Here is a 24449-nt window from a genome sequence, read left to right as displayed (position 1 = left end):
CCACATTCTGTGTGTGTTACACCAGCACTCTTAAACAAGAGTGTGGGGTTAGACTACCTGCCTGCAGTTCAGAACTGTCTCTCACTGAAAGAGTGTCTTATTATGCTGAAAATACATCATCATATAAAACATTGTGTTATTGTTTTTAGTTAATAACTGGTCAAACAGAATTTATGTATTATTGCTTCCTGTTTTTATTAGCGTATCACTTCCTCTGGTTTCAGTGCTGGGATTTCGAGAACATTGACACAGCAGACAGTGTGGATGACAGTGGGCTCTTTGAGATTGAGCCCATGAATGAGCTGATAATTGGCCGCAATGTGAGCTTGACCTCAATGGTCAAGAGCGCCATCCCAGACTCTACTATCTGGTATGCACAGGTGAGTTTGTATATGATTTTATTTGTTTATGACATTAAAAGTGAAACACCAGTCATCTCCAGATCAGCAGCGCCTCATTATCACAAATCTGATTTGGCTGAGCCATGTTTGACACCAATTTATTAGATTATTTAATCAACCGTACAGCCAAAAAGGGAGTTTTTGTCACTTCATTTATTTTATTAAATTTTGTCTTTTGATTATTTTAGGTTGTTTTTTGAACAAAACATCAGGAAATCCACATTTACTGTAAATACAATGAACAAATAGGTGCTATTAGATGTTCATTCACAGAACAACAACACAATGTTTCATCACTTTAGACTACATGTAGTTGGACTTGAATGAGTTTTTACTAAGATGAATATTTTCTTGGACACTGATGCTTTTTTATGTTCAATTTATAATTTTTATTAAAGTAATAAGAAACTCAAGGCTGAATGCATAACCTCTTGTTGTTCAATCCATCAGTAGCCAACCGATGATGAAAATGACATGTATGATGTTTTTATGCATTGTACTGCAGGATTCTAATGGAGGAATCTGGAAACTGGACCTGTCTTTCTCCAATATTGTGAGTTTCATAAGTCCTCAAGTTCAGTCTAAGCCAGTGCCCGGTGTCTAGGTGTTCTTATATATGCATTCTGCAATTATATTTTATTTCACTGTTGTGGGTGCATGTATATGCATTTATTCACATATATATTGGTATGTATTGCAGACGCAGGATCCAGAACATCTTTTCTCGTTCCATGCTGGGGCCATTGAGGGAATGGATGTATGTGGCTGCAGTCACTTGATGGCCACCACTGCACTAGACCGTAAGCATACATGAACACATAACCACATTCAGTAATAATTACCATCAGTACTGTTCAGTGCTGTTTTATTGATCAGTGCATTGTTATATTACAGTACTAGTATATCTTCTGATAGGATGTTGGTCTATCACTGTAGATCATTCTCTGGATTAGAAAATATGTTGTTCATTGGTAAATTGTACTATATTTTGAAAATTTATAAACCACAGTTTAATTTCATATAAACGTCCTGTATTTTATGCCTTAAAGATGTTATATATGGAATTCTTTGGAAACTAATCAAGCTATTTTTCCCCCAAAATTTAGATATGATAGATAATAGTAGAATATCTTGTTATGGGTGCATATTGAGATTCACATTACATTTTATAGTTGTTATTATTATTATTATTATTATTATTACAGTCTAATGTCCGTACACCCTGTCTTTGTCCAACAGGTTCTGTCAGGATTTTTGACTTCCTCTCAAGGAAAGAACTCACAACCTGCCGCTACAAACAGGGGGGAACCTCCCTCACCTGGGCCCCCTGCATGGTGTGCACATTCATATATTTTCACCTCTACTGTGCTTCTTATCTCACATGAAAATCAAGTGGTCATATATCTTCCCACTGGAACATATATATACACACAGTTCGATATATTTATCATATTTAAAAAATCTTAAATGTTCTATTTTTTATTACAATGTTACATTTTTCTTTGTTTACACCTTGCCAAAGTAAAATACAGACAGACTATTAACACATGCATTGTGGAAGGCCTTTAAGTTATATGTTCTGATATTGATATAATATGTGTGTCATTTATACAGCATGTATGGAGAACCCGTATATTGTCTATATATTGGTTTTTGTAAGGTGTGAACACAGTGTTCTGTGTACTGTGCACTTCTCTCTCTCTCTCTGTAGGAGCGCAGCAATGAGGGTTTGGTGGTAGTGGGTTTTGATGATGGTGTAGTGCGTCTGTTGGAGTTGTTTAACCCTCACAGCCTCAGAGCAGTCGCTGGGCGCGGTCGCTCTGGAGAAGCTGAGCTCCGCCTCAAGCAGGCCTTCAAACCCCACAATGCACCTGTGACTGCCATCTCCTATGAGCGCAACGGGACCATCATGGCTACTGGGGTAGGAGCTTTGTTAGAGTGTGTTTGCATGTCTCAAAAATCTGTACTGACATACATTTTATATATGACATAATTTTATATATGTCAGTAAAGTGCTTATATTTGTGCTTATTTTATTATTATTCAGTTTTTTACTGATATATGTGATGTATGTATGTATTTCTCTGTTTATTTGCAGAGTGTGGACTGCACAGTGTTTTTCTTTGTGGTAGGGGAGCAATATGAGCCTATAGGCTTTGTAACTGTCCCAGGACCAGTGCAGGTCCTCCAATGGGCTCCTCAGTCACATGTGAGTGAAAAACCTGGGAATATGCAATAATTTGCAAAAGTCAGACCACACTTTATTTTTTAAATTTCCAGTTAAAATGGCAATTAAGTGCAATTTATTTACTTGTCAGGAGATATTTCTTTATAATTCTAATTTTAATAATAATAATTTCTAATTGGATATAAGCAAGCCTAGCTGCCAAGAAGCCATTACTGAGAAAAGTAAATGCATGAAAAGAAAATTCACGCAAAAGAAAAGATCAAACAAACAAGCTGCTAGTGTTCTTAGAACAATGAACTGACCTCAAAATCAAAATCATCAAATGTGTCTGAGATACCTTGGATTGCGACAAGCAGAAAATTTGGAAAATATCCCTACGGATTTCTTTAAAACTGAAAGCAAGTCTCCTGAAATGAATAGAAGCTGTAATAAACGTTTAGTTTTCTGTGGAATTTTAAATACAGTAAGTGATGTGGTTGTCTAATCATTTCCAAACATGTCATTGTGGCAGAACATTTATTATTATTATTTGTAGTTATCATCCTTCACCTGTTTTCACAAGGCAAAACCTATTTAAGTTAAATTAGGTGTACTTGTAATGGAATTTAATACATCTGATTATTGGCTCGGGGCGCTGAGGAGACTTTATTCGTATTCTTCAAACTAGCTCACAAGATATCAGCTACTTTTTTATAGTATGAATTTGTTATTACATTTTACTGTATTTATGTTAATTAGCATTTTTTCTAGTCATTTACAGTGATTCTAGAAGATAAATCACACCGCCTGCCCAAATAAATGGCTTTCAATAATATGTTTTCTGCTATTTATCCTGATGCAAATGAAATGAAAAATGTTTATACAGATCTTTTACATTATGGATGTTTTGACCACAAATCAAATAAATGAAGACCCTGCAAAGTGTTGTATGTGTATGTAGTAATATGTCTTCTTTTTTTTTTTTTTGTTTTATGTATTTTATCAGCTTTTTTGTCAATATATACAGTAGCCACATGTCCCTATGCAAAGTGCCCTGGCTTTCTGGCATATGCTTTTGTGTCTGTGTGTTTAAAGGAGAGAAACACACTGTTGGTGGCATGTCAGACTGGCCATGTAGTGGAAATTGAGGCTCCTGGCCCAGATGCTCAGAATGATGGCAGCACATACCAACTCCAGAACCTTCCCATCAGACTCTTCTACTTCAGCAGCATCAAATCACGCATCAAGGTGAGCCGCCTTCTGGCCCAGTGTCTTACAGAGTAATGGAGAATAGATCCTGTGTCCTACTTAACTTATATATCAGTTTCTTTATATGCAGAATAATTTGTAGTAGTCACTAAATAATAAAACTAAAACGCTGCATCTTAAATAATCAAAACATAGCAACAATATCAGTAACATCAGCACTGGAACCCATTCTGATAAAGCTTATTTTGTCCACTCAGACAACTATAACTAAATGCATAAGACAAATGACAAAAGAAGTCAAATGACAAATAAGACAAAAACGATTCATCACAATTGACTACACAAAAAAATGCAATTAATTATTATGATCGTTTGATCGTATACATATATATATATATACACATGTGATTGCAAATGTGTGTGTTGTCACACAGAGGGATGCAGAGATAGGGCGCAGACAGGCTGTGAAGGAAAAGAAAAAGCAGGAGCGAGAGGAGAGATTACGGAAAATGAAGGAGCAGGGGCAAGAGCCCACAGAGGAGGAGCTGCATGAGGAAGAGGACAGAGAGGAGGAGGAAGAGTTACCACCACTATACATCCCTAACCCCCCCAGTCCTCTGCACTGTGCCTTTTACTCACATCCTGGAGCCTTCTGGCTTTCTATGGTACACACACTTTTAAATCCTTTTATTCTGCTTCCACTAAGTTTAATCAAATGAGCCCAAATATATCTGAAAACAGTTCAACTCAGAAACTCTCTCTCTCTCTCTCTCTCTCTCTCTCTCTCTCTCTCTCCCTCTCCCTCTCCCCCTCTCCCCCTCTCCCTCACTCCCTTTCACCCTCTCTCAGGGGGGCTATGACTCAGGTTATCTGTATCACTGTAAGTTTGCGGAGCAGCAGTCTATGGATATTTTAGAGCAGAGAGATGAGCCGTTCTCCTTTATCCCTGTGCAGGACACTGAACACAACCCCATCCTCACAGTCTGCTTTAGGTAAAGCCCACCTGTATTGACTTTATTTTTTACTAACTTTTTTACTAACTTGTGCTCAAAATACTTTAAATATTGCAAACAACTGATACATTTTGGTGTCTGTTTTATCATCAGTTTATTTTTAACAAGTCATTATTGTGCGTAAAATAACCTTCTCACATTATTTGTCATTTTAATTTGTAAGTGATCTACTGTAAGTGATCAAAAACATCTTAAATTTTAAGTTTAAAATAAACCTAGTAACACAGACTTGTGAACTGCCTGTAGATAAGGTAGACCAATAAGACACCAAAACCTCCATCACAACACAACTGACTGCCAGTCTAGCGCACATTTAGAAACTTCAAGCCAGCAAAGGTTGATATTCTTGTCTTCTTGGCAAAAAAGACCTGAATTGCAATTTAAATCGCATTCGCATTAGTAAATCGCAATTAGATATTTTCCCCAAATCGTTCAGCCCATGTCTAATTATGTACTGTACAGATTGGTTTGACCATGCCAGCCCTCTTAAAAAAGAAGAAATGTCAAAGATTACAATTTATTTAGTAAACTTTAGCAAAAAGATCAGTCATTTGAGGATGGATGCATGCATAAAATCCTAAAAGTCAAAATAAAATCATAAAAGTCCTGAGCCTTTACTCTGATAGGCTGCACGCAGGTGATTAGTTTTGATCATTGTCACTGGTTTCTCTGCAAGGGGCTAATAAGTAGTACATCTTTAAATTCTGATATTTGACCATTCATTACTTAAAATGTTTACACCCTTCTTATTCTCCACCCTTCTGTCCCTCAGTGCGGAGAGGCAGCTGCTGCTGTGTGGGATGCAGGATGGCAGTATCCGTGCGTTTCTTCTGGAAGCAGGTGAGTTGCCCCCAGGCTCCATGCAGGCGTACTGGGCCCTTAGTGTCCACGATAATCAGCATGCCAGCATCCGCCAGCTTCGCTTCAGCCATGACAGCAACTGTGTTCTGAGTGGCGGAGCGGATGGAAACATCTTCAGCTTCAAGCTGCTGGAGCAGGAGGAGCTGCAGAAACACCAGGCAAAAATTCCCTCACCCCGCATTGGCCTGGAGGCAGAGCCAGCAGCCCCAGATATAGAGGACCCTGCTGCATACAGGTGTGTGTGTGTGTGTGTGTGTGTGTGTGTGTTTAATAAAACATCTGTGTGTCCGGTTAACGCAGTTTTGTAGGCAGCAGTACAGTTGTACACAAAAATGTGTCAGATTACATGTTTCGTTGTTTTTCTAAGAGAAAATAAGTTAATACTTTCATCTTTAATACATACAGTATTTAGATAAATGCATAAATACATATTGTCACTGTCAGAACAACTGTAAAGGAGAAGGAAAAAGACATGTTTAACTGGTATTTGAAGTTATTGTAAAGGATTTATTAATGTAAAAATGGAATACTGGCCCATTTGTATTAGACTGAAGATTTAATACAGTATAAAGGGCAGATGGTATCTTCAAATAAAAAAGAGATACAGGACTTATATATATTTAATGCCTATTGGACATGTGCTATAAATAAATGTGTTTTCACAGTATAGAGACGGCTAAGCAGAAGCTAGAACTGGAACGCATGCAGAAGGAGGCCGAGTTGCGGAAGCAGGAGAAGCGCAAGAAGTTGTCAGAGTTACAGAGTCAATTCCAGAAACTGTTGCAGCAAAATCAGAGTCTCCCAGAACACGTCCGTCTGCAGCGTGTGGTACATATACACTTATCTCACCTCTCACTCTGATGAGCAGCTCTCCTTATAACAGTCACTTCTCACCAATATTCTGTGTAAAAACCTGACCTGACCTGTGACCAAACTCCCTGACCTGTTCATTATTGTTGTTATCTTCTAAAAAATGCAGAAACAGCTGAAATAAAATGATAATAGATAATAATGATAGTACATCAGATAGTAAAACTAAAACTTTTCTTCAAGCATGTTGAGCTGTTTCTGCAAACAAACAAATGCAGGGAGTGAGACTGGATGTGCATGTGTTAGCCTTTACCCTGCTAAGATGTTGGCTGTTGTATGATAGGGTGAGCAGTGAGCAGAAGGGAAGCAGAGAGAGAAAAAAAAACAAACTACTCATGGCTTTGTTCAGTCTTTTGGCCAGACTGAGTAACTGCTAACATTCAAAGTTGGCAAAGTCATCACATTTACTCTGATTCAAATCACTTAAGGCTGTGCAATATGACATTATACTGTCATGGTGATAAATTATGTCACAGTGCAATACAATATGCTTTTCTGAAAATATTTCATGTATTGTCAGTGCTTGTGGAACACTGACCTATTCCATGCTGTGTGTCGGGAAAATGTCTTGAAGAATTGGGGTATTATTTTTTTTAACATATTGCCCACCTCTAATATTAACAGTGTAACATGAAGTATAACAGGTTAACAGTGCCTTGAAGCTCTACGTTGGCCCAATCCCATTTCTTATTTTTTCCCCTTGTTTTCGAGTGTCACCTTACCCCTTGGAACTGAGTGTCACAACAGGTAGTGGTTGAAATCTTTCCCTGCAAAATGAGACAACCCTCATAATAAGAACATTGCTTCATTAACAGCTACTAGCGCTGCTCTGTTGGTGACCATGCCAGTCTGCAGTGATAGTAGAGGAGGGTAAAGTTCAATTGAAACAACATTAAACTAAGATAATACAATGGTTATCGTAATTTTTAACAAAGAAAATTCTCACATTTGTTTCTATGGTTGTTCGCGCGGCCATCTTGACGGTTTTTCTTTTTTTTCCTCATTACATTCCATTTGAAGTGAGCCTCTGAAAAACCTCCATTTGGAGGGCCATGTAGCCCTAACACTTAGTCCTGCCCCTCTATCTCAACAAGAATTGGGACCCCCTAACCTTAGACATGAATGTGCAAAACAGAGGGCTAAGGGCTAAGTGGTAGGGGCAAGGGGTGAAATTGGAAATGGGCCAATGACACCTACTCTTAAATTCTTAAATGAAGAAAATAACAGGGAGAACGTTTCTGCCATGAACTGAATTTGTAAGTTTTTCCACTGTTCTGATTTGTGTGATGATGCCTGATGAGGCCTAAGGTCATTTATTAAACATATTGCGTATTGCAAAAGGCAACACATACATGTGTATTCTATAAAAGTGTGTGTGTGTGGTCAGGAGTTGGAGTTGGACCACCGCTTCCGTGAAGATGCAGAAAGAGTGGCAGCTGAGAAAGTGAGAGAAGTGAGGAGAGAGTTAGCCTGGGAGGAGGAGAGACACCGTCTCAGTCTCCAGAAGCTACAGGAGAGGTGCTGCAGTCTTTTCTTTACCTTGTTTAAGCCTGTTTAAAAACAGCTTGCTGTTCTCTCTTTTTGTTTAATACATTTATGGGTGCTAGTGCTTTAGTGCAATATTTAGAAGACAGTATTCACAAGACAACAGGCATTGCTAAACATCCAACCACCACAGTAAAACATGCAAAGTCTTAATGCATTCACCGTCAGCTTTATTAACAACTTCCACCCACTGTCCACTTTAATCGCACTGTCCACGTTACTTCCCTAATAGGTCCACTGTATATGATTCCATCTGTTGCTGCACAATGTATCAGCCACGCTTTACTCCATTCATTGTTGGTCAGTTTCTGACCACTGGATCACTGTTGACCAGATATGCACTGGTAAGAGTGTCTGGCACAGCATTGGTACTGGGGTTTTTATACACATCAGTGTCACTGCTAGGTTTAGAGTGGACTGCATCCCAAAATTATTAGTCCAACAGCAGCTCTGTGGTCCGTTGGAAAAAGGACCAGAGGAAGGCTTATGCAAATTTTGCTACAACAGATGATCTACGGTCTCTAACTGCACACCAGCAAGGTGGAGCTCCAAGGGAGGGGTTTCTAATATAATGGACAGGGAATCCATGTGTAGAACAACAGAGAAACAAGCAGCCAAATAATAATAATACTTTTTTTTTTGCAAATGAAATAAACTTGTGGAGATAACTCTCACTCACTTTGTCTTCCTCTCTCTCTCTCTCTATAGGTTTTGGAATTTACTGATGTGTGACATAGTGACACTGACAGCGATTGAGAGTGATTATAAAGTGTCCACCTACAGGCTGCAGGTCATGTCCAGTAAGTTTCAACAGATGAAAGAACATGATCAGACTGTCCAGCAGCCAAGCACAGTTGAGCAGGAGCGCTGGCACAATAAAGGAGAACAGAAAGACCCTGGAAACATCACAGGTTGGAGTGAGAGCAAATGTGTGTGGTGCACATGTGTGTATTCTATCTATCTATCTATCTATCTATCTATCTATCTATCTATCTATCTATCTATCTATCTATCTATCTATCTATCTATCTATCTATCTATCTATATATTTATATAATAACTTTATAGCATTAACTTGTAATGTACATTAAATTATTCTAAACTTGACAACCGCAGTTTTAGATGTATTTTTAGATCTTTACTCAACTTTTTTTTTTTTTTAGAACAAAAAATTTAGTAAATGATAAATAATATGCTATAAATTAAGTTTTTGTCAAAGAGTCTGCCTTAAGATTTGATTACCAAATGCAAATCATTCTGGATATAAATGTTTTATACTGATATATATATATATATATATATATAGCTTTTTGAACCATAGCCTTTTCAGTCATCCACAGCTCTGTTTACCTTTCTGGACATAACATTTCTTTTTTTCCTTTTTTTTAATCTTCTAACTAATTATTGAAGTTGGGTAAGACTTGCACATTCAAATCCTTTTACACATTTATCTAAACCAAGTTGGTTAGGGTAGTTGTTTCCATTGTCTCCAGCAGTGCAGGAGGGTCTAGCAGAGCCAGTTGTACTGCAGCCACGGGTTCCGCAGGCGGGGGGCAGTAAACTGGCAGGCAGACAGGCTGAGAAACTGCGCAAGGCAGCAGAGAAAGCAAAGAGAGTCCGTGCCAAGATTGAGAAGAGAAAGAAGGAGTGGGCTGAGCTGTGAGTTTATGTCTGCACAAGTGTGTGTATTTGTGTGAGTGAGTGTGTCTATGTGCGTGTGCGTGTGTGTATGTATGTAGAGACCAACACTCTCTCCATCCTCAGCTATGCTGCGAAACCCAGTGAGGACTGTGAAGACCCTGAGGATGTACGTGCAATCCAATTTGCCACAGAGAACATGGGTGACTTCAAACTGAAAACAGCCAAAGACTTCACAGTGCCTGAGCACCTGAGGATGAACGTGGAGAAGAAGAAAGCACAGCTGGTCATCCTGGAGGAACAGGTCAGGAATCATAGGAATGTTCATTTCCCCCCAAATTCATTAGACAAACCAGACAATAAAATCAATGAAACCAGACAGTAAATCATATCAAAGAGGAACTGCTATATGACTGGGTATTAAACAGGCAGTATTCTACATTTTCCTCTGTCTTATTGTTGTTCCCATATTTGTGTGTTGTTTTTTTTTTTGTTGGAAAATAATTCAAAATTCATTTTATATTATTATTTCCAGTCTCTCTCTATCTGTTTTTGTTACTGCGCTTGAAGACTGATGTGTGCAAATGACTTAGTTCTGAAACAGGACGTTAAACGCAAATCTAATTAACATTTGTGCAAATATTTCTTTCTTACTTTTGTACAGATTTCAAAAGCATTTTAAAGCTACAGACTGACTGTTTTTCTGACATACAAATCATCCAGTCTATTAGCGATTCATGTTACTGTCTTCAGTTGATTCAAACCTATGTCAGCTCTCTCATTTCATAAAAGCTGGAAAATTCATTTTCCATAAAATGGACTCTTTAAATGTTTGATGTTTGTTGACTGCTCTACGCACAGTGAAAGCAGACCAGTTAAAGCCTTTAGACACATGTGAGATCCATGTCTCCTGGTTTGTGTATGTCTGCTGCAGATCTATCAGAGGAAGAGTGAGATGAATGAGCGTGTGCTGGCTCTGCGGGACTCGAAAGTGGCGCTCATTTCCCTGCTCCGCTCTCTTCTGAGCCAGCTACGAACCCTGCAGGAGCTGCTGCCTGTGGAGAAGCGTCGCCCGCTGCCTAGTGTGCCCACCCTGCTGCCCGAGGAGACACCCGAAAGGAAGCTGCGCTACAGCCGTGCAACCTTGCATCGCTATGCCACCCTGAGGGACAAAGTGGGCTGTCCCACTCAGGAAAAAGGACAGGTAATTTCAGACAAACTTCAGTCATTTTCAAATCTAGATTAAAAATATCTGAAACTTAGTTTAATTTGGTCCAGATGTCCTCTGAGCTTGTCTGAGCACAAAAACGCTTTTCAAGTTGCTCACACCGTAAGAATAAAAAGTGAGTTTTTATTGTGAAATTGATCACATTAGATCTTGTCTTTGGTCATATTGGACTACTGACTTTTAACAAACAACACAAAATCTAAATTTGACTGAACAATAAGAATTCCAGTACATGTAATCACAAATGGGTACTGTTAGATATGAAGTCAATGAAGTGATGTGGTGTATTTTTTTTTAGGTGAATGAGCCTTGGTCTATTTTTTTTAGGTAAAAATCTGGTGTGCACCTGATACTTTCAAGTGAGCACCAGATACCTTTCAGGGGCTCCATAGCTGATGGATGTTCATCCAGGGCAAAACTTTACAAACTTATCATCACTTTAGATTAATCACAAGTTCTGACTGACCTGTTGTTGATCAAGAATGGGATTAAAATTTCAAGGCAAACATTACATTAGGTTACTTACTATTTATATTGTGCTACCTTGAAAGACTGTGACACCATTCAAGAGTTTGGAATAAATATTTTCAATAAAATAAAGTATAAACTAGTTCTAATAAATTGGTCCTGTCTTCACAGGTTGACAAAATTAGTAATACGCTTTAAAGAAATTTTAAATTGCAATGTCCAAAGTGATCAACAGAGCTATAGATGGTTTTTAAAATAACTTAGCAATAATGTCTATAAATTTGCAATCACATTATTTAACAAAATAATTAAAACATGTAAAAATGTGCTCTGATGTTTAGTTTGTAATATTTAAATGTGTGCTGTATAAGACAGTGTATAAAAAGAATATAAATGATTAATATGGCAAGTGACGTCAAACTTTTGAAGTGCGTGTATTTTTTTTACTTTCGATCTTTTTATTTTTGTCATATTTTTAGAACATGTGTTTGTGTCTGTGAGCATGCAAAGCACTTCAAATTACTTTTAATGTATGCAGTGTGGTATATCTGTAAATGTGCCATGCTTTGCAGGAACAGACACAGGATGTGCTGGAGCTTCTCCAACGAGAGAACGAAGAGGACATACACACAGAGGAGGAGCTTACACACTCACAAGAAAACACACACACACAGGAGCAGCTCACTGAACTGGAGCTGGAGATGAAGCATGTGGAGGAGATCCGCAGCCTCTACATGCAGGACACACTGATCAAACAGGTGTGTGCAGTGTGCTGTATCCAGCATAGAATCTGTGTGTGTGTGTGTGTGTGTGTGTGTGTGTGTGTGCATGCAGGCAGACTTTTTTCATTTGGAGATGATGATCCAAGACATATTGGGGTTCAATGTTAGTATTGCGAGGCTACTGGAGCAAACAAGTAATGGATTACATACAGTCATATACAAACGTTTGAATAGTCATATACAGAGTTGTTGTCTTGAGATCACGACTTAATTGCCTTGTGATCTTAAGATAACAAAGTTGTTATCTTGAGTTTGCAACCTAAATGTCTTGTGATCTCAAGACTACAAAGTTGTTATCTTGAGATCATGACTTAAATATCTTGTGGTCTCAAGATAAAGTTGTTATCTTAAGTTTACAACTAAAATGTCTTTGTAGCACGGCATGTGCTACCCCGGGATCAAGGAAGACGCTGGAGGCAGGATTCAGAGCTGCAGCAGCCATATCTTTCATTTCATGCAAAATAAACAAAGTAAACACAACCAAACCTATGCTGGCCACCATTCAGTGGCTTAAGCTAGACTTTTCAGTCTCTGCCTCTAGCTTTTCAGCTCCTAAGTCGTCGGCTGCTGCTGCTGCTGGTTGTCCCTCTCTCGCTCTGTTCCCTCTCAGCTCTTCATAAAGGCGCTCAGGCACTGCCTGCCAGATCAGAATCAGCTGACTCTCAGTAAGGGCAGCGTGAGCGCCACAGCCGAAAGGGAAGAAGAGCTCACTGTTCCGCCTCCCCATTACCGCCCCCAGCTGCCAGCTCAGCCACCTGGGTCCAACGTAGAGGCCTTGCTGCTTAACAGGGGGCGGTACCCGGGCAGAGGAGCTCGGGACTCGCTCCTTGCTCTGGTGCCTCTCATGGTTGGCACCAGTGTCCTCGTCATCCTCCTCCTGCTGTCACTCTCGTGCCTCTCATCTGTCCAGGGAGCTCGAGCTTTGCTCTCTGCACCCTCCACACTTGCGGCTCTCCCCAGAGTCGCCGCTGAGTGTTCGGGCCCCGCCTTCCTGCCAGCTCTTTTGGCCGTCATCATTGCAGCCCGGGGAGCGTGCGCATGCGACAGTCTTGTGGTCTCAAGATAACGAAGTTGTTAACTTCAGATTACAATTTAAATGTCTTGTGATTTCAAGATAAAAAAAGTTGTTATTTTGAGATTATGACTTTAATGTTTTGTAATCTCAAGATAACAAACTTGTTAACTTGAGACCACAACATAATTGTCTTGATCTCAAAATGACAAGAAAATTATAGCAATGGCTCATGGCGTCTCCAGACTTCTGTAGACTACTTAATAACTCAGTTTTAATGCAGTTGCGCAGGGATTATCCGTAGGCAATAAACCTTCATTACGTGTTAGCTACAGTAGCCTCACAGCTCCAGAGCAACACTAAAGAAGGGAGCTTCAGACATTCAGCATGTCTTGGTTGAATGATTACATTTAAGGTAAGGTGTTTCACTGAAACAGCTCTCCTTCTCCTACTCTGACTCTGACTCTCTCTCTCGCTCTCTTGCTCTCTTGCTCTCCTTCGCTGTCTCTCTCTCTCCTCTCTGTGCCTCCTCTCTCTGTCTCTGTGTTGTAGATGGAGGAGGCAGTGTGGTGTTTTGATGCTGAGTTGCGTTTGCTGCGGGGCGAGAAGCTGCGGCTGGACGTTCAGATGAAGCTGGCTGACCTGCGGCACGTCACGCTGTTTCAGGAGCTTCTCCTGCTCAAAGAGTTTGAGAAGAGAGAGAACACACTTCAGGAGAGACTCAACACCCGCATGCAGGAAGAGACAGAGCTGAGGGTGAGGGATAGGAGAGTGTTTGCGTGCAGCAGTTTGCTTTCCCTAAACCTTCAGTAATGCTTGTTATTACTGGTCAGTTTGAAATGGCATCTTTCAGAGAATTAATGTAGTTATTTCCATGTGTTTGCACTGTATTGTGTGTGTGTGTGTGTGTGTGTGTGTGTGTGTGTGTGTGTGTGTGTGTGTTGTAGCTGAAACTCGAGGAGTGTAAGCAGCAGTTGGAGTTGAAGAAGAGAGACATAGCCAAACTGCAGGAGAGAGAGAAAGCTCTTACCGCTACCTTCCTCGCCTCACTTGGGGAAAACAATAAGTTTACAGACTTTCTCACCAGAGTCTTCAAGAAGAAGATCAAACGAGTGAAGAAGAAAGAGAAGACCAGCACTGAGGGTCAGCTGTGTGTGTATATGTCTTTGTGTTGGTTTGGTTATTGTATGATTATTTGCACTTATTCTCCATTTTGTTATAGAGCAACAGGAGGACAGTGATGACGATTCTGATGAAGAGTCAGGCTGGGGTGATGATGAGGATGATGAGGAGTCGGAGAGTGGTGCTGGTGTGCTGGATGACAGTGTGTGTCCACCAAGTGAGTTCATCTGGTCTGTCATTAGAGAGCACAATACAGTCACATCCATGAAACCTAAACAATGCTCTTTTTTGTCAAAACCACATGGCTCTTAATTTTTTGCACACCTAGAAATTATTATGAACAAAATGTAACTGAAGCATGTCCCCTTTCCTATTCCCCCTGAATGTTCACGATCTCCAAAATGGCTGTTCGTGACTTCTGGTTTTACTGGGGTATAACTATAAGGTTACACAAACAACAAATTGCCCATATCCAGTATTGGGACAATAGTTAATCCTTGTTCTAGGCCGCTTCTCTTTCTGGGTCGCGGGGGTGCTGGAGCCTATCCCAGCTGTTATTGGGCGATAGGCAGGTATATCCATGGACAGGTTGCCAGTCCATTGCAGGGCGACCAATTTTCAATGTTTACCAAAATATAAAAAATATGCAATTTATTATTTCATCGTCAGATTTCTTGCCGTTTGGTTATTTTCTGTGAAGAACAAACAAAATAACACATTTTCAGTGACTTCACACTGTTCACCCCCTACACATTTATATTACACATGTGATGTTGGAGCGAACCCACGGTGAGTAACAGTGTGGAGGTGCTGTGTCCCTTCACTCTGTTCTCCTCCTAAACTGACTGCTGTTAGTGTGTGTGTGTGTGTGTGTGTGAGGGTGGACAGCATGGACAGGCTGCTGACTGGCTACAGCTGCTAAAAGAGAACCCTATACTGGCCACTTGTGATATTTTAAACATCTGGTATTTTTACATAAATTATGACTGTATTGATTTAACAAAAAAAATAAAGTGGTGGGTCCACCAGACCACTGGGTAAAAAAAACATCAACAACATTACATTACATTACATTTAGCAGACGCTTTTATCCAAAGCAACTTACAAATAAACACCACACAAGGGTTTAGAAGTTTAAAACAACTGGAGCAGTAGTGAACCTACAGTTCCTGGAAGGGGACACAGTGTATTGTGTATGTACACACAGTAATAAGGGTGTTAAGAAAGGCAAACATTTTTAAAGTACCAAGAGATTTTTTTTTCTTAGACTGAATTTACTTCAAGGGTATTTTTAAATAAAAGGTATTGTGGATTGTTTTTATTGTATTCCACTACTGTTTTAATAGCTTCTCACACATCTTTTGTGTGCGTGCGTGTGCGTGCGTGCGTGCGTGCATACGTGCGTGTGTTTGTATGTGTGTTTGTGTGTAAAAGACTGTGATCCAGAGCTGTTTGAGAACACAGTGAAATTGCGTGAGCACCGTCTGGATGTGGAGGAGCTGCTGCTGGAGGAGAAGAAGAGCGCAGACAGCCTAAAGAAAGAGTGTGACTCTCTGCTTAAGAAAGTGAGAAAACTCCTCCTCTTCTCTCTTCTTCATTCTTCTCTTCTACCATTAAATATAGACAGAGAAAACTTGATCTATGAAACATGAAGTGTGTTTGTTTTCTCTGTGTCAGGAGAAGATAGTGCAGAGCAGTCTGAAAGCAGCAGAGGGCGACCTGGAGCTCTTCAACCGAGAGAAGCAACAGAAACTAAATGAGCTGGATGTGGTCGTCCCACTAAGACTGCACCAGGTGTGTGTGTGTGTGTGTGTGTGTGTGTATTCTGTCAGTAAAATAGATCTATATATAGAACAGTAACTTTCATAGCTTATAATGTATAGTTCATTTAAATATTGTAAACTTGACAAGTTTTTTAAATGTATTTTATATTGTATATTAGTATTTCTTTGCGTGTGTGTTTGCGTGTGTGTGAGAGCTGTGATTTTAAATGATTCAAATTGTACTGGGACCCTACCTGTCTCTACCAGAGACAGTTTAATAATAGCAAAAAGTATCCCAGGTAGGGACGTCTAACATGTGCACAGTTCTTGTTTTTTTTTTTTGTTTACTTTGAATAAGCTGTTACTGCTAAATGTGTAATGGCTGTTTGTATTGAAGTCCAAGTAGTCACTGAATTATAAACCTTAGCTTTGGTTAAGGGGTTAACTGTAATTTGAAGGTCGATAGCTTAAATGTTTTGTTTTCATTTCATTCCACTTGTGTGCAATTGTAGTTCCACACTACGACATTTAAACTGCTTGTCAACTTTTGAAAATGTGTCTCAGACATTATCTCGTGATAATGTCCATATATGCTTCCTCTGTTACAGTGGCATGAATAGAGGGCAATGGGATAAATTTCCTTTCAGAAAATTAGATCAGGTACTGATTATTAAAATATGCATTGAGACATCCTTAGCCCTGAGCCTGGTCTCTGTCTGTCTCCAAACAGATTGAGTATACAAATGATGACGTGGTCCCTTCTAAGTTGGGCATGGCCTTGGTTCTGAATACAGCAGCAGTGGGGCACCTACAGGAGCGCATTAAGGAGCTGCAGCAGGAGAAGAACCAGCAGAGGGAGCTCTACAGACATGCCCGCCAGCAACATGTACAGCTCAGCCACGAGCGCAGAGAAATGGAGGCCAAGATACTAGGTCAGTCATCTAGATTGAGGGTCAGACAAGTTTAGGGGGTTTGATGTTAGGCACTGAACGTGGACTAGTCTGACTGTTTCAAAGAGTTGTGTGTTGCTCATAGCTCCTGAAGCTGTGTGTGTGTGTGTGTCTGCGTAGAGTTAGAGGCTCGCTGTGAGCGGATGATGATGATGAAGTTTGGTAAGCTAGTGGACCTGGAGGCCCTGCAGACTCTGTCGGGCAGCAGGACGCTGGAGGAGATGAGGCAGGAGAGCCGAGTTAGAGAGGCAGAGTACACGCAGGAGCTCAAACTCTGGCAGGTACAATTACCCACACGCCTAAGTATATATCCAAAAATATCCGGACAGATGGTATCCAAAAGCTTTGCACTACACTACACTATGGGAATGTTACTGGGATTTCATTCCATCCATTCATCCTGAGGGGCCCTGGAACTCTAATTAATCTCTCAGACCCCCTGAATGTCTTAAATTAAAAATTCTGGGTGGTCCCTGGATATAAACTTGTGTAGTTATGCTGACGTTATGTTAGGTAAAAATACGCTAAAGATCAGCATGCGGTATTGAAGCTTTCGGTATACTGCCATGTTTTCTATCACTGTATAAAAGAAACACCTTGTTGCCTTTACTGTTGGATGCACTGTGACTTTTTTTGCAAGTCGTGTACACATGTTCAGAACGCAATCGTCATTGCTATGAAAACGCTTATCATTGATTTGTTTTATAAGCATTATAATGAAAGGTGCCTAAAATGAGAAGTAAGGTTGCCCTAAAAAGTAACTGGACAAATCTGACAAGATTAAAAATGTATTAAGTTCATTATGTTAGAAAAAGAAAAGGTCAAACACAGTGGCTTTCACTGTAAACAGTCCCTTCTGAAAGTAATTGTCTTTTTGACCTAAAAAGTACTGCATATTCATATTTACGTGCTTGCATGTCCAAAAATGTAATTTGTGTGTGTTGTAGGACAAAGTGGCTGATGCCAGGCTGGCAGTGACCGAAGTGACCAGAGAGCACACTGAGCGCCTGCACAGACTCAACAGCCTACTGACCAAACAAAAACAACTGGAGGATAAACTTAACACCAGACAGAGGAAAATGGTACTTCCTTTTTCTTCTCAAATCTGTGTGTCTCACAGTTTGCAAAGATAAGAGTCTTCTCCTATAATGCTGAATGAGACTGGAGAACATAACCTCTCCAGATCCTTCAGATTCTTTTCAGCTCATCCCACAGTTTTTTATGGGGTTTAGGTCAGAGGACTGGGATTGCCATGGCAAAACCTTAATTCTGTGTTGAACAATTTTTGTGTTGATTTTGAGGCGTGTTTTGGATCATTGTCCTACCGGAAGATCCAAACTATGGCCCAGTTGAAGCCTCCAGGTTGAGGCAGTCAGGTTTTATTTCTACTGGTACTTGGAGTCTGTGATACCATGTATTTGAATAAATTGCCGAGGGCCTTTGGAAGAAAAACAGCCCCACAGTATCAAAGATCCACCACTGTAATTCACCATCGGGATGAGGTAATTTTCTGCATGACTATCTTTGTGTTTACCCTCCAACCCACATCTAGTGTTTGTTGCCCAAAACCTCTGTTTTGATCTTCTTGACCATAGAACATGGTCCCACTGAATGTTCCAGAAACATCTGACAGACTGTAGGTGCTTAAGTTTGTAACACCCCCAATAACTTGTGGTTATATAGGTGGTGTTTATAGTTTGGGACCCCAAAGATTAAATAATTTCCGTATTTCCCCATCTGTGATCCTTGGAGATTCTTTGTCCACTCAAACCATCCTACTCACTGTGCCTAGGGTTAGTATAGATATGTGCCCTCCTCCTCTCAGATTCTTAACATCTCCAGTTGTTTAAGCTTCTTAATTACTGCCCTGATGGTGGAAATGCACATTTTCAACTGTTTGGTTATTTTCTTGTAGCCAATTCATGATTTGTGCAGCTCAACAACCTTTTTTCGTACATTACTGATGACTTCTCTGGTCTTTCTGATTATGAAGGATGACTGAGCGAATTTGGACTGTGTTTCATCTCATATAAATTCCCCAGTGACGCAGGAAGTCAAGACTGACCATTTAAGTGTTCCTAATCACTTAAGTGAACTTTAAAAATCATAAATTATGAATGGGAATACACTTCAGTTAGGTTTCAATCTTAAGAATTTCCAGGGGTGCCAGGGGGTTAGACTAAGTTTCTGGCGGGCCAAATCAAATGTTCCCTTGGGCCAACTTTGGCTTGTGAGCCACACTTTGGGCAGCCCTGTAATAGCACTTCTGAATGCAAAGTAATTGTTTAGATTTTTACAAATGTTCTCCTCTGTGTGCTTTTTAAATTTTAAGTGTAAGTGTAACGTAAGTGTAAAGCCCTGGCATGTGTGTGTGTTGGTGTGTAAACTAGGGTGCGCAGTTCCAGGGTCGGCGGCAGGTTGAGGAAGAGGAGCGGCGACGAATGCAGAAGCTGATCCAGAGTCAGGCTGATGAAATTGAGTCACTGAGGCAGGAGATAGGTGCCCTGTCCCGAAAAGGTGGACACATTCTCCCCCCATCCCAGCCCAGCCTACCTGCCATCCCCACTATGCCACTCGCCCACATGCAGCATACACACACACGCTTCAGCATGGGCTGGAGACACTCCCCTAGCAGCAGCCATGAGGTGGAGTAGACCACTGCTTTAGCTCAGCTTTATACACAAACACTTCAGCACATGCACAAACACAATCTTTGATCAACTTAGTCATTTACACAGTCATATACTCTCACTGTTCCCTATTAATTATATAATCATCCCTACCCACTCACCCACTGTTTCTCAGTGACAGCTCAGGCCACAAATAAACAAGCTTTTCATTTTGGCTTGCAAACTGCTTTTTGTTTGCTCACTGTCTTTATTACTACTACACTACTACTACAAATACACTTGTTTACATGTTTTTCACCTTGCATGATCTATTGGTATCTATAAAATGGAAAAAAGTTAGCTAAGCATTGATGAGAACAGTAGTAGCAACCCCTTTAAAGCTTGTCCATTTTTGTAAATAACTGTATGTCAATAATTACAGTTGGGCGATATGGCAAAAATATAATATCGCAATACTTCAGGTTTTCAGGTATTGGAATACTGTGTGGCAATAAATCCAGACAGATGAGACTAACTTTGCTCTCTCTATAATGAAACATGCAGTTGGTCAGTGTTCCATGAGTAGTGATGATACATAAGATATGTTTGGAAAAGTGTATTGTATTGTGAGATAATTTATCATAGTAATAAAATATATTGTCTTATTGCCCAGCCCAGGGGTCGGCAACATGCAGATCTTTTACTGCCCTGTTGTGGCTGTACAGCAGCTGGTGTGCAGACTGTTGGTCACCATAGTAATGCAGATAATAGTCTCGCCTAGCTAGTATCTAATGAAAAGACGAAGAGAAATATTTAAGACAGACATCGGACATTTGGAGACTTATTTGCATTTATAAGTACTCCATTTATAAATGCAAGTACTGCATTTATAATTTTCCCATTCCACCTTGAATGGTGCAGCAGTTGCATTCTGATGCCACTGGGACCATTTAAGGTGGAACATTTGAGCAAGATGCAGTTGAATAAGAAATGACTTCAGCCTCGTAAAAAGTCAAACGTTGAGAGACATTTTACAAGAAACTGTTCTACTTTTGAGGAAAAGTTTCTTGCCAGAGATGCGAGAAAAGCAGCTATAACTGAGCTAAAGCTTAAAGCAGAGCAAAGCAAGTCTTTGTTTTCGTTTATGTTTTAGTCTGTACTAGAACATTAGCTAGCACATATTAAGACATGTTTTCAGCCAAGATAGTAAAAAGTTATTTAAATAAAATGGGTATAAAATATTGTGGCTCTAAAGATTAGATTTTTTTTTAAAGGACATAATGACTCTCATTAATATTTTGGTTGCCCTTGGGGGAAAGGGGAAATTTAGATTTTTGTCTTGAAGCACTTTTATAGGTATAGTTGTTTTATACTAATTATTTGTACTTACTGAAACAAGCAGAGAAAGGTATGTGCAATTTCTAAACTCTGAATGCATACGTTCTCAACGTAGAACATATTTTATAATGATTTGAATCATTTTAGTTTCTTTACATTGAAACAAACAACTAAAAGATACAAGTGCAGGCTCAAAGGTGTCTATGCAGAACACAAAGTGAATGTATGTGTAATTCATTAAATATCTGTGTAATGAAAAAATATAATGATGTAGTTATATATTTAAGTGAAAGTAATAACTCTCAATGTCTTAGAGTGAAAGCTGGTGTCCTTTACATGCAAAGACATGTTTGGCTCGCGAGTGGGCGGCTCAGCTTTGGCCTGCTTATTTAAGCAGATTTTTGGTCCTGTCCACTTCCCCTGACCACATTAAAGCAGGAAAGCTCTTGAGTTTGTTCGGCCTCCACAATGGGCCGCCAGCCGATCAAAAGAGGTAAATATTGCACATAATAACTGTGTGCTTTCATAAAGTGGCTGGGAATTGCGGCGCAAAATGCCAGGTTAGGGGTCGTCACGGAAACGCAGCGAGCGCAGGGCGGGGCTCTTTGTGCCTGGACGGCTGAGTGGTGGAGAGGGTGAATAGGGGATTAACCCCGCCCCAGTGGCTCTCAATGCAGCGCCCCGCTGAGAGCCAAGAGCCCATTCCCATGTGCTGGCCTTTATTCCAGCCATTCAAGAGTCAATAGACACACATACACACTCACGAACATTAAAATGCCACCTCGCTCTCACACTCATCACCACTGCACAATATTAGCCCAGAGATTATAACCATCAGGAGAATAACAAGAGTTCTTATTTTGTAAAGTCTGTTAATTGTCTTTATTTTATTTTGTGTTTTAGTTGTTGACAAAACATTTTATTACTCTTGAAACAAACAAAGTATTTTAAAACTTTTGATCAAAAGCAAAGAGCCTGATCAGAAATGGCAAGAAAGCCTAGTGTGTGTACACATGAAAAAAGTCTGTAAAACACACACACACACATCTTCTAAGATGCTTCTCCTTCTGGGTCGCAGGGGGTGTCTGTAAAACACAAAATTGAAAATATAAATAGAAGAATGCAGAATTATTTACAAGATGCAAATGATAAACATATGCAACCTTTAGTAAAGCTAATAAAAGACATAAAAAAACTATTTATAGTCTCTTTCTAGTGTTTCTATAGTCTGTTTCTAGTGGTCTAAATCAAGGCTGCCTGAAGATGTTTTATTTGGTCTTGGTCTGCCAGAAAGTTACCCTAACCCTGCCCCCTCACCCAACAAGAGAACAGACATTTATGTAGTATAACTTATTCAATTCTGTAACTGTTTAAAAAATGAATTCTTTTAGTGACAAAAAGTGTAATGTTAAAAACAACCTGCCTTGTTTATTTGTACACTGTTTTGTATTCTTGGCACTCGGCCCACCACAAATATTGCATTTGGCTCCCTAGAATGAGTTGGGGCGGCATTTTAAAGACTGCTCCTGTTAAAAGTGTCAGTACACAGTGAGTTACACTGAGGTTTCTTCGTTGAATCGGCATCTTTCATTCAGCCAGAATTTCATTTTGGTGGGTTGGTTTCAGGTTGAGGAGGCTGGCTAGCAAGAGACCTACAGACATGACTATAGTAAGAAATGTGACCATAAACTAGCCACCACTCATTACCATAATCAGGGGGAAAACAAAACACAGTTTTAAATATTAACCTCAACACATGATTACTGACCTCACATTCAACTGGCTAGCGTTACTTACTGTAACAACTGACTGCAGATCACTGCACAGAAAGGCTAATTACCCAGAGTCCTGCCTTCTACATCTACAGGTATAGAAGTCTAGAGCGAATGACTGAAGACTGTGGTTTTCTCATTGCTCACAGTGCTGAACTTCATCGCTTTACACAGTTAACTAGTACTGCTTACTAACTACATAAACAGCCTATAGGAACTAGAGCTCACCTACACTCTTACAAAAGATGGTTCTACAAGGGTTCTTTAGTAAACAGAATGATTCTATTTAGAACCAAGAGTTCTGTACAGAACCATTCCATGCTTAAATCGCTCTTCGCATGGGGGAATGGTTCTTCAGATTGATGATGAACGTGTTGTACACTCTTAAAAATGGCAGTTCTTCAAGGGTTCTTTAGTAAACAAAATTATTCTATGTAGAACCATAAACACGCAAAGAACCCTTTGCATTCTTTGTTCTTTGCATGGTGAAATGGTTCAGACTGATGGAGAATGTGCTACATAGTTCTTGAAAAAATGGCTCTATAAAGCACCAAAAAGGGTTCTACTATTGTTACAGGCTTGACATTGTAACAATAGAACAAACCTTTTTGGCACTATATAGAACCATATAAAACACACTCTATTAATCTGAAGGACCCTGTCTTGATGTAAAGAACCCTTTAATCATGCAAAGGCTTTTTTAAGTGTTTATGGTCTATTTAGAACAATTTTCTTTACTAAAGAACCCCTGAACAACCATCTTTTTTAGGTGTGTATATGAACTTTTTTGAAAATGGTTCTATATACCATCAAAAAGGGTTCTTCTATTTTTTAAAAGCTTGACATTGTAACAATACAAATTCAAAAAGGTTCTATATATATATATATATATATATATATATATATATATATATATATACATATATACACACATATATATGGATGTGTGCATGGGCAACAGTGGCATGACTTTGGGATATTTTCATTAGCACTGTTTAACCATCAGAAAAGGGTGGGGACAAGTGGCTTAAAATTAGGGTCCTTGGACCCCTCAGACCCCCTCGTAGCTACTCCCATTTCATGCTCATACTCTTCCATCCAGAAAATGCATTAATTCCTTTTCTCACACACACTCTCGTTCTCACCCCACCCCCCCCAAACACACACTCACTCATTCACACAGACTTAAACACACACTCATTGACTGGCCTGCTCATTGAAACACACTCAATATGAGGACAGCACAGCCCAGGCTTTCTTAATGAGTTTAAAAACGCTCCCACTTCACCTTCGCTGAAGGGCCATATCAGCAGACCCCTCACCTTCTACACAAGCGCAGTCACACACTCATACACTCTCACTCCCACTCCACCACTTCACACCACACACATACAAACACACACACACACCCACATAGTGGCTGGAGATTTGATTACTTGTCTAAGTGTACAGTGACCTGATAAAGTGCACTTAGAGTAGTGTTGATTTTTTAATGGCTGTTTATTAGAAATGTGCACAGGTGTGATGCATCAGCCTGATTCAGCTTTTTGGAATGTTATAATTGATTTACACACACACACACACACACACACACACACACACACACACACACATATTAAGTATATTTTTGTCCGAAATAAAAAAGGAATATTATCACTTATAAATTCTTATATAATCAAGCACAGAAATATTTTATTACAA

At 39.7% G+C, this 24449-nt stretch overlaps 1 protein-coding gene across 5 annotated transcripts in view; it reads left to right on the top strand.

The window, feature by feature from the left end:
• Positions 1–22155, top strand: part of LOC108439005 (cilia- and flagella-associated protein 44) — a 31214-nt gene extending 9059 nt beyond the window's left edge. Inside the window, exons 9-34 of one of the 5 annotated variants that reach the window (XM_017717192.2) lie at positions 225–380; positions 907–954; positions 1102–1201; positions 1641–1735; positions 2113–2322; positions 2500–2610; positions 3664–3816; positions 4212–4442; positions 4627–4769; positions 5563–5886; positions 6317–6479; positions 7909–8039; positions 8775–8977; positions 9563–9725; positions 9831–10008; positions 10639–10908; positions 11973–12158; positions 13747–13950; positions 14142–14337; positions 14417–14533; positions 15751–15881; positions 15994–16110; positions 16810–17011; positions 17150–17310; positions 17977–18111; positions 19420–22155. In XM_017717192.2, the coding sequence (XP_017572681.1) occupies positions 225–380; positions 907–954; positions 1102–1201; positions 1641–1735; positions 2113–2322; positions 2500–2610; positions 3664–3816; positions 4212–4442; positions 4627–4769; positions 5563–5886; positions 6317–6479; positions 7909–8039; positions 8775–8977; positions 9563–9725; positions 9831–10008; positions 10639–10908; positions 11973–12158; positions 13747–13950; positions 14142–14337; positions 14417–14533; positions 15751–15881; positions 15994–16110; positions 16810–17011; positions 17150–17310; positions 17977–18111; positions 19420–19683 (4392 nt within the window). In that variant the 3' untranslated portion in view covers positions 19684–22155. Of the gene's footprint in view, positions 1–224; positions 381–906; positions 955–1101; positions 1202–1640; positions 1736–2112; positions 2323–2499; positions 2611–3663; positions 3817–4211; positions 4443–4626; positions 4770–5562; positions 5887–6316; positions 6480–7908; positions 8040–8774; positions 9011–9559; positions 9726–9830; positions 10009–10638; positions 10909–11972; positions 12159–13746; positions 13951–14141; positions 14338–14416; positions 14534–15750; positions 15882–15993; positions 16111–16809; positions 17012–17149; positions 17311–17976; positions 18112–19419 lie in introns of all 5 variants that reach the window. The other 4 variants (XM_017717184.2, XM_017717178.2, XM_017717172.2 and 1 more) reach the window with 4 other exon arrangements.
• The last annotated feature ends 2294 nt before the right edge of the window (positions 22156–24449 follow it).

This window comes from Pygocentrus nattereri, chromosome 24 (genome assembly GCF_015220715.1).
Source record: "Pygocentrus nattereri isolate fPygNat1 chromosome 24, fPygNat1.pri, whole genome shotgun sequence".
Taxonomy (NCBI): Eukaryota; Metazoa; Chordata; class Actinopteri; order Characiformes; family Serrasalmidae; genus Pygocentrus; species Pygocentrus nattereri.
This window is presented reverse-complemented; position numbering and strand designations above follow the sequence as displayed.